Below are 10249 nucleotides of genomic sequence, written 5' to 3' on the forward strand. Positions count from 1 at the left end.
AGACAATAGTTAAACGCGCTCCGACACATTCTGACCTCTGCTGCTCCTCCTGGACTCCAGGGCTGCAGAAATATGCTGCTTTGAGAAGTCTTTCAAATCTGTCAAGCATCATACATTTTATTTATTTAACCAGGTTGAATAAAGGTGGAGAATGGTGTCTGAAAAGCGTCTTTATTTTAAAGTGAACAAGAACAGTTCGGTCCGCGTTCTCAGAGAGGCGGAGAGACCTCGACTGAGTCCAAAACAAGTCCGCTAGGAAAACTCTCAAAAATAGTCAAGCCACAGAAGTCAGGGTTTGGCGTTGAGGCCGAAAACCCTCCGCCGCTGGCAGACGGGAGTTCTGTCCTTAAATCTAACGGGAGATTGAAGAGAGACCGCAGGTGCGTGTGTCTGCGGGGCCAGCTGTGGCTGATGAGCGGCTCCTCCACGCCCCCTGCAGGTAGACACCAGCAACAACGGTCCCAGAAACTGGGAACCCAACAAACCAGTTTTTCAAAGTATTCCTTTCAGACTAAGCAGGAAGACTGAAGACCGACAAGGTGAGTGGAAACGAAGAGCATTATTGAAAAGAATTGACAGTTGTGTTTGGAGATAAAATCAAGATTTGAATCAATGAGACTTCATATTTAGTTTTAGCACAAAACATCGTTATACATTATAAATGAATAGTTCTTATTTAACATTCTTATAGTCTGGCTTTAGTTATAGTTGAATAGTCTTTCTAAGTGAAGTTTAGTTTATTTTTCTGCTCTTTGCTACTGATTCTAAAGGAACTTTAAACCCTCCCAGAATGCTTTAATGGTAGTAATATATACGCCATAAAGCTGTGATTAGGTTTTAAAAGTGAAAGTATTCTCTTCAGACGAAGCAGGAAGAGCGACATTTTGTGACAGTTTAAAAGCTCATAAAATTATTAGAGTTGTTAGAGTTGTTCAACAGTCCAGGTTACAGCTGGATATTTTGGTATTATTTAAGACAATAAACTTTAAAAATAATTAACTAAATCCACACAGGATCACAGGACACCAACAGGATTTTGGGTTCATGTTGCACGTTTTCTCACAGTGGTTTATTGTTCTATGTTGTGGAACCACTGTGAAAGAAATGCAGGAGTGGGTGTCATTTCTTTCATCTATTTTAAATAGAGCAGTGATCTTTGAGGACTTGGATCATAGAAATAATTGAAGGGGGGAACAAAGGAGGGAAGTTAAAAAGTCCTGACTAGTATGTTTATGTAGCACCAGATAATTTAGTGGCTGAGCTGAAGACAGTCCTTTCACCATGTTGGCCTGTGGAAAACCAGTGTTGTCGGCCCGATGGACCAGCGTCCCCGTCGTTGCCGGACCACCGTTGGCCACCAGTTGGGTTTTGGGATCAAAGTGGGGGCGTTTCCTGTATCCGGTTCTCCTCACGGATCCATGACTACAACATGTTGCTGCAAGTGCAGAGACGTTTGCTCTGGAAAGAACTTTAGAGCACATTCAGTGCTGCAGGATGAGGGGCTGGAAAAGGTGCCAGTTCTTTTCTCACTGCAGGGAACAGTTAAAAAAGCAGCTTAAACTCTGAAAACATGAAAATGATACAGAGACATCATTGATTTATTGATTCAGTTGTTATCCAGAATGGATTAGAACTGTTCCTGTTTGATAAAAATGCAGTGAATTGGGATTATTTAACTCCAACCTCTACAGATTATTTACCTTCATCACAGTCTCATCACTATTTCTGATGTTTCCTCAGGATGGACGAGGACAGAGCAGAGTCCACAGTGCCCAGCTGGGTGTCCCTGAAGAGTGACCAGTCCAAAGATAGAATATTAAACTTCAGAAGTTCAGAGGAAATGTAAGAAAACTAAAGCGTGATGATGTGTTTGTGTGGCAGCTGTTAGTCACATTAACAGCAGCAGGTTGTGAGTTTATTATTGGAGATGTTTAACACTTAAACCTCAGACAGTCATATAGTTACAGACTAATGTGAATATTGTTGATTAGAAACAAGAATCAGGTTTAAACTGAAAGATGAATTCAGACATAAATGCTGGAACAATATTGAGTCTTGATCAGGTTCTTTCATCCTATAAATCAAAGGACTAATAGAGATGTGTTTCATAGTGAGAGGGGGGAGCACATCCTATCAAACTGGGACCAGTCAGCTCCACCAGGAGAGTCCTCTTGTTCACAATCTGGGAGCAGATCTGGAGATGCTGAAATGAAGCCCAAACAAAGTAAAACTGTTCAATATGAGATTTAATTTGTGATGTCATGAATTTGTAGTTGTGTTGATGATTTATTATAGATGGAAATCATTGGTTTACTTATGTTCAGGAAGTGATCTGCAGGAGGTGATAGAAGGTCATAAGATCAGTCTGAAGAGAAGATGTGAACATGTGACTGAAGGAACTCATGAAGCAGGAAGTGGAACCCTGCTGAACAAGATCTACACTGAGCTCTACATCACTGAGGGACAAAGTGAGGAGGTGGACACACAACATGAGGTGAGACAGCTTGAGAGAACCTCCAAGAAGAACATCCAGGACACTCCAATCAAGTGCCAGGACATCTTCAAAGTCTTATCTGAGCAACAGAGACACATCAGAGTGGTTCTGACCAACGGTGTCGCCGGTGTTGGAAAAACCTTCTCAGTGCAGAAGTTCAGTCTGGACTGGGCAGAAGGTTTGGAGAACCAAGACATCAGTCTGGTGCTTCCGCTCTCATGCAGGGAGCTGAACTTGATCAGAGATGAGCAGCACAGTCTTCTCTCACTGCTTCATGTTTTCCATCCAACATTACAGAAGATCAGAGCAGAAAATCTGACTGTCTGGAAACTTCTGTTCATCTTTGATGGCCTGGATGAAAGCAGATTTTCACTGGGTTTCAACAAGCATCAGCTCATCTCTGATGTCACACAAGTATCGTCCGTTGGCGTGCTCCTGGTGAACCTCATCCAGGGGAACCTGCTTCCCTCAGCTCTCATCTGGATCACCTCCAGACCTGCAGCAGCCCATCAGATTCCTCCCTCGTGTGTTGACAGGATCACAGAAGTACGAGGCTTCACTGACTCCCAGAAGGAGGAGTACTTCAGGAGGAGGTTCAGTGATGAAGATCTGTCCAAGAGAATCATCTCACACATCAAGGCCTCCAGGAGCCTCCACATCATGTGTCTGATCCCAGTTTTCTGCTGGATCACTGCTATAGTTCTGGAGGACATGATGACCAGAGACCAGAGAGGAGAGCTGCCCCAAACCCTGACTGACCTCTACTCACATTTCCTGATGGTTCAGATAAAGAGGAAGAAGCAGAAGTATGGAGGAAAGCAGAGACCAGGGAAACTGACTAAGGCTGATAAAGAACTCCTTCTGAAGATGGGTCGGCTGGCGTTTGAACATCTGGAGAAAGGAAACATCATGTTCTACTCAGAAGACCTGGAGCGATGTGGACTGGACGTCTCCGAGGTGTCGGTGTACTCAGGAGTTTGTACAGAGATCTTCAAGAGAGAGAGTGTGATCTTCCAGAAATCAGTCTACTGCTTTGTTCATCTGAGCATTCAGGAGTTTCTGGCTGCCGTCTACATGTCCACCGTTACACCAGGAAAGACACAGCGGTTATAAATCAGTTCCTAAAATATTCTAAACCAATCACATCTCTTGATGACTTCCTCAGGAGAGCACTAATGAAATCTCTCAAAAGTGAAAATGGCCACCTGGACTTGTTTGTTCGCTTCCTTCATGGTCTCTCTCTGGAGTCCAATCAGAAGATCTTGGGTGGACTGTTGGATCAGAGGAACAGCCACCCAAAAACCATCCAGGAGGTCCTCAACAACCTGAAGGAGGAGAACAGTGATGGAATCTCCCCAGACAGAAGCATCAACATCTTCCACTGTCTGATGGAGATGAAGGATCAGTCAGTCCATCAGGAGATCCAAGAGTTCCTGAAGTCAGGGGAGAAATCAAGAGGGGACTGTCAGAGATCCACTGTTCAGCTCTGGCCTACCTGCTGCAGATGTCAGAGGAGGTTCTGGATGAGCTGAACCTGCAGCAGTACAACACCTCAGAGGAGGGACGACGTCACCTGATTCCAGCTGTGAGGAACTGCAGGAAGGCCGTGTAAGTAAAGACTTTTGGGGCCGGACATCGGCGTTTAAATCAAGCGAGTGGATCATGTCAGGTAGCAATACCCCCTCCAGTGGTCATTCCTTCAATTCCTTATCTCCACTGCAGCGTCCATAAATTAAAAACAACAACAATTCATCCAGAAATGTTCAACACTGGCTGGATATAAGTTCAAAGGTCAATCCAGACAAACCAACATAAGGCAGGAATAATAGGAGCCACAAGTTAACTGACTATCATGAAATGACTGTCATGTCATTAAATCACTTTTGTTTGTTTGTATACATCGTATTCTAACGACAGAAAAACACATTTTAACTAATGACACGTGACTATTTTGCTTCATTTGTTCAACGTAAAAACAGCCGGCCTCGTTGGTTTAAATGGGTGTTTTAGGTCTTTGTGGCGGTTCCGTTTGGAGCCTTTATGTGACCCACAAAGTTGTTTGAGCCTTTCCACACCCGTTAGGGGGCAACTTCATCACTAGCAACAAAAGGTGCAGTGAAAATGATTTGAAGGGAAACAGGCAGATATAACAGAAGCTGAGGGCAATCGATGCAACCAGAGACTCTGATGTCATCGATCGATCGCTGAATTAAGACTTGACGCACCATCGTACAAATTGGATGAAATGCAAAATATCCAAAGAGCCGATAGACAGATAAAAAGATGCACGTTTCTTTAAACCAGGGGTGGGGAACCTTTTTCATATCGAGGGCCATTTCAATTTTTATAAAGTCCTCCGAGGGCCATACTATTACGAACACATAGCTAGGGATGCAAAAAAAAAGACAAAAAAAGTCTATAATCACTGTGTTACTAAGTCTCATGATTGCTGCATTTGAGTTTGAATTATTTATTTAACACACATGCATATAAAATCACCAAAAAAATAGAATAAAATGACAAACAAGTAAAATATGTTTTCATGATCATACAAAACAATAAAAAAAAGAGGTGCAGAGTTGAGGCAAGAGACCCGTAAGGGCCTGTTCGAGGCCTCTACTCACAGAAACTGCAATACAACAAGATAATCAAGAAAATAAATAAAAGAAAGAAAGATAAAGACAATAATAATAACAACTAGAATCACTCGGAGAGCGCAGACCTCCGCCAAGCGCAACAATTCCTGGCATATTGTGATTTCCACCATAAATATTAGTCCCACATATACTTTGACTACATATTTAGATTCCTTGACCATAAAAACATACCGTTAGCCACTGGAATCATAACAATATATGTCTTAGTTAAGTAGTTATTCACGAAAAAAAATTCACACTTTGAAACAATTTTACGTTGTCCGGCGCGAGCGCCTCAGCGGCGGCTACGAGGCACGTTCACGTGAGGTTTCAGCTTCGTGGCTATTAATTCACTCATCACAAAACTTGCACGCGCAATATTCTCTCTGGCGGTACATGGTCGTGTGAAAGCTGCTTGTTGAGCCTCCAAACTCCGACGAAGAGCGTTAATTTTATCCAAACTCATCTGTCCTTTCAACTCGTCGAGTTTAGCGTGTTTCGCTACGCATTTTTCGTCCGTGTCAATCAGTCCAGCCCACTACGTACATCACATGCTGTGTTCACTGACCCTGACCTTGACTCGGACATAACATAACCGTCTGTTTTATCTCAGAAAACGGGAAAATATTTCCTCTTGTTACGAAAGAAATTTCAGGACACGAAAGGCAAAAATACGCTACCGCTGCTACTCGCAGCTCGCGGAGTTTAGCGAACGGTCCCACTATATAAGTGCACATATAAAATATAAAAATCTTATTGCGTTGCGGGCCGGTAGAAATGGTCTCGTAGGCCGTATACGGCCCGGAGGCCGGGGGTTCCCCACCCCTGCTCTACGGTGTTGAATTTAGCTTTTCCAGGAAATGAGCTACATTTGTGTTGAGGTAGATTCTCAGATAAGTTGATTAGAAATCCCAAGTTTGACTCACTATTTTTGTTTCATACACAACAGACTGTCTGCTAGTTTTCTTTTAACGAGTCATTGGGAAGTTGTGACCTCAGCAATGACGTCAAACCCTTCTCATCTACGGGAGCTGAGCTTAATCAGGAACCAAAACCTGACAGATGCCGACGTAAAGTTACTGTCTTCTGCAATGATGCATCCAAACTGCAGACTGGAGACGCTCAGGTCAGGAGGCCTCTGTTGGTCTTTTCTAAATTTCTTTACATTTTCTGCTTTTCTCTTCATTTTCAGATTTAGAAATGTGTTTTTATTTGCCCCATTTATTCCTTATCCAGACTGAGTGGCTGCAGTTTATCAGAGATCAGCTGTGACTCTCTGGCCTCGGCGCTGAGGTCCAATCCCTCCCATCTGAGGGTTCTGGACCTGGGTCAGAACCAGCTGAAGGATCCAGGAGTGAAGCTGCTCTCTGGTGCTCTCCAGGATCCTCTCTGTGAGCTGGAGACTCTCAGGTCAGTCAGAGATGATCCAGTACTTTCCCAGGTGTAACTAGTTAGACAATAAGTGTTTCCATGTTTGATCTTTGTTATAAACGTAGTGTTACAGTTCTCAGAAAAAAGACCACACAGGACAGATTTGCAGTATTAAATTGGTTGTGGAAATCTGTCCCATGTGAGGATGGTCATCAATGACTAGAAAGGAAGTATCAGTTGTAGATTTGTCTTGTTTTATTTTAGGCTGGCCACAAAACCGCCCAAACATTCAGACCAATCAAAAATGGTTCTTCCTGTCTTTTAAAGATCAGAAGGAAAACTAGAAACCCCAAAAAGAAAGCTGCTGCAGTGTGCCATGCCCCTTCTCTACTGAGAAAAGCCATCCCAAAAAAGAGAAAAGCCCAAGTGTGAAGTGAGCACCCTGTTAAACCTTGGTACCGAAAGCCTGCAGTCATTCTCATCTGAGGTGGCTTCATTCCAGCCAGAAGCCCAAACCTGCCTCCCTCTTAAAGGGGCAGCAGGTCAGTCCAACCACAGAAACCTTCATGAAGATCTGAAGCTTTCAGCATCCACAATTGTTGCACCTCACTTCCATTGGAGTCCAAATCAGAAGTCAACAAGTTGATTCTACACCGATTCTACACAATGCAACCATTTTAAAAAGGTTTCCATCCATAAGTTTTCACACATTTTTATATAAATCTGTTTGTTCATCGCCTCCTTCTGTTGTAATGATCATTAAAGAAAATGACCTTATTGGAGTTTTTCTCCTCACAAATATGACTTTCTATGAACGATGCAATAAATGCAGCTTGCAATCTAAGACAATATGGAAGTATGTGTATATAATAGTAGTGGAAGTAGCTCATAAAATAATACATTTGCTCTTCTCATCGAATCTTTCTATGTTATTAAAGAAAAACCTGCTCTTAGTCAACAACATCTAAGACATCAACCAAAAATCCTAATTTTCTACAATATAATATAAAACAGTAGAGAGCAGAAACCACCAGCTGAGAAGGTCCTCAGCGAGAGGAAGTGGTGGAGAACCATGAAACTTGCTAAGCTCCACCTCAGCTCCAGAGACGGGCTGAGCTGGAGCTGTGGCACCAGGTATCGCCCAGAAGAGCCTCCAACAAACAAGCTCTTCTCTTGGGAGGAGAGGGCTTTGAATCTCAGCTCAGTGTGCTTGTCTCTAGTAGGTGGCAGCTGCACCTTTTCCTGAGGTCCTTGTTGATGCCCTGAGGGGAATTGATGCTCCTGCAATGTTTTCTGGCAGCATTGAGCTTGCAGTGGGGCAATCAAACACACTGTGGGGGGGCTCTCTTTCCTTCTCTCATCTGGAGAACAAGTGACACCAGCTGCCAATCATTGTTGGAGAAATGTGCAGTCAGGGGAACGATGCGTCCAGACTATAGCCACCCTTCCAGCATCCAGCAGTGTCTAAAACCTTTGATTTGGTTTCACCAGAGAGTGTAGGGATTGCAGGGTCGCTGCAGCACCGCCCACAAGCTATCAGGAGTGGGTCGCTTTGTCCCAACTCCTGACAAGAGTTGAGTGCTATTGAGAAATGTGGTCTCACAAACTTGGAAGGTATTTTGACCTACACACACTTTACATACGGTGTAGATCTTGTCCAACCGCCCTGAAAGAACCCAAAATAGGAACATACGGCAGATAAGCCGGTGCAGGACGAGAGGTTTGTTGCTTGTAAGCTGTGTTTTGCTCTGGTACATGTTGATTTTTATTTGTCTTCTCTCAAAATAATTGTTATTTTAGCCTAAGGAGCTGCAGTTTATCAGAGACCTGCTGTGATTCTGTGGCCTCAGCTCTGAAGTCCAACCTCTCCCATCTGAGGGTTCTGGACCTGAGCTACAACACGTTGCAGGATTCAGGAGTGAAGCGGCTCTGTTCTGGACTGGACAGTCCAAACTGTAAACTGGAGAGGCTCAGGTCAGTCTTCATTTTTCTACCTATATACCAGCTGCTAAGATGGTGAAGTGAGGCTGTTCTCAACACTGCTGTGATGCACCACATTAAAAAAATTCCTTGGAATATCGTGAATTCAGGTCTGACCCAACTAAGAACTAACGTAGGTTTAGTACTGACGCAGATAACATGCAAACCTGCACCGTATAACCTCATCCTGCATTTTTCAGATTAGAATACTGCAGTTTATCAGAGATCAGCTGTGGCTCTCTGGCCTCGGTGCTGAGGTCCAATCCCTCCCATCTCAGAGAACTGGACCTGAGTCGGAACCAGCTGAAGGATCCAGGAGTGAAGCTGCTCTGTGGTTTTCTCCACTTTCCAAACTGCCGACTGGAAACTCTGAGGTAAACACCATTCTCAAAAATGTCCATTATTCCATCCGAGGGTCCTCACACTTTCTGAGTGTGTGTGTTGTGCCCAGTTCCTTCAGGAGGGAGGGCCACACGGGGACCACTTATTCATGATAAATTGATTTAAGGACAATGAAAAAGCCGACAGATGGTAACCAAAATTAGACAAAACTAAGTGAGGGTGCCTGGTAGACACCAGCCAACGAGGAGGGAGATGGTGAGGGGGACAGGAAGTCATCTAAGACAGGTTGTGCCTTTAAAGATGAGCCACAGGTGAGATGGATCTCCATGATGAGATGGGAGGGAAAGAGGTGGGAGAACCTGGGAAGAGTGAGGGCCAGAACAATATATATTCTCCTCTGGAACAGTGCAAACCTGAGAGGTTGGAATTGTGGTAATTACATATTACTATCATTTTTTAACCTGTAACTAAATTAAATATTTACATATCATGTCTCTGATTAACCTTTCAGATGAATACTGGTTTCACTTATAACCTTATAAAAGTTTCCCTTCTTTATTTAGATTATGTGGCTGCAGTTTATCAGAGATCAGCTGTGACTCTCTGGCCTCGGCGCTGAGGTCCAATCCCTCCCATCTCAGAGAACTGGACCTGAGTGGGAACCAGCTGCAGGGTTCAGGATTGAAGCTGCTGTCTGCTCTCGTAGAGAATCCACACTATGGGCTGGAGACATTGAGACGGTAGCTGGTTGAAGCCAGTCAACTCCCGCTCATCTGCTGCATCACTCACTGACCACTGGTGAAGAGCATCTGTGGAAACATCTGCCGTCTACTCCCTCCATAGATGAAAAATTCAGTTTTTAAAAAGCGCTGGTGGACTTTCAGGAGATCAGTCGATGGTCGACAAAGCAGAAGCAGCTTCCCCTTGAAGTTAAATTAGTTCCTGGTATCACACAATGCATTTTTATAAAGTTCTAAATGGCTCCTCGGCCACTCTTAGAAGCATGAAAACATTCTCTTAATTGTCTCTTCAATGTCTGTATTATACGTTACTATTTTACATCATGCCTTCAGAATCTTTAGGGTTTAGTATTTACTGTCTCTGTGACATGGAGCATTGGAATATTTCAGCTGCAGCCAGCAAAAACCCATCAGAATGACGGCTATCGGTGGGAACCGCAGGTCATTTGACTTTAGTCAATCTGTTCAATGTTATAGGATTCATTGCAATCTAATAAAAACTGTGAATAAATGTGGGAAATAGGAAATAAAAAGAAGCAAAATGGACTCTGAGGTCCTCCGGCACCGGCCTTTTAACCATCCCACATGTAAGCTCTAAAACGCACGGGGAAGCGGCCTTCAGTTATTATGGTCCCCGACTGTGGAACAGCCTGCCGGAGAACCTCAGGGCCGCAGAGACTGCTGAG

The 10249-nt window shown here is 43.8% G+C and overlaps 1 protein-coding gene across 3 annotated transcripts; it reads left to right on the forward strand.

Moving 5' to 3' along the window:
- Positions 1 to 475: 475 nt before the first annotated feature.
- Positions 476 to 10225, forward strand: LOC130520077 (NACHT, LRR and PYD domains-containing protein 12-like). Of its 3 annotated transcripts, XM_057023636.1 has the most exons (9): positions 476 to 539; positions 1741 to 1842; positions 2112 to 2224; positions 2325 to 4102; positions 6080 to 6256; positions 6367 to 6540; positions 8302 to 8475; positions 8682 to 8855; positions 9387 to 10225. In XM_057023636.1, the coding sequence occupies exons 4-9, from the start codon at positions 3999 to 4001 to the stop codon at positions 9565 to 9567; spliced, it is 984 nt and encodes a 327-aa protein (XP_056879616.1). In that variant the 5' UTR covers positions 476 to 539; positions 1741 to 1842; positions 2112 to 2224; positions 2325 to 3998; the 3' UTR covers positions 9568 to 10225. The 3 variants fall into 3 exon arrangements, 1 of the variants encoding a protein (XP_056879616.1); XR_008948633.1 differs by lacking the exons at positions 6367 to 6540; positions 8302 to 8475; positions 8682 to 8855; positions 9387 to 10225 and having other exon boundaries at positions 483 to 539; positions 6080 to 6222; XR_008948632.1 differs by lacking the exons at positions 476 to 539; positions 6367 to 6540; positions 8302 to 8475; positions 8682 to 8855; positions 9387 to 10225 and having other exon boundaries at positions 2088 to 2224; positions 6080 to 6222.
- The last annotated feature ends 24 nt before the right edge of the window (positions 10226 to 10249 follow it).

Source organism: Takifugu flavidus, unplaced genomic scaffold (genome assembly GCF_003711565.1).
Source record: "Takifugu flavidus isolate HTHZ2018 unplaced genomic scaffold, ASM371156v2 ctg276, whole genome shotgun sequence".
NCBI lineage: Eukaryota > Metazoa > Chordata > Actinopteri > Tetraodontiformes > Tetraodontidae > Takifugu > Takifugu flavidus.

What these genes read in the sequence shown, in the direction of transcription:
- LOC130520077 (XM_057023636.1), top strand. Translation starts at nt 3,999, where the DNA reads ATGTCAGAGGAGGTTCTGGATGAGCTGAACCTGCAGCAGTACAACACC. An exon ending in TGCAGACTGGAGACGCTCAG is followed by an intron (nt 6,257 to 6,366) that starts GTCAGGAGGCCT and finishes TTCCTTATCCAG; the next exon opens with ACTGAGTGGCTGCAGTTTAT. An exon ending in TGCCGACTGGAAACTCTGAG is followed by an intron (nt 8,856 to 9,386) that starts GTAAACACCATT and finishes TTCTTTATTTAG; the next exon opens with ATTATGTGGCTGCAGTTTAT.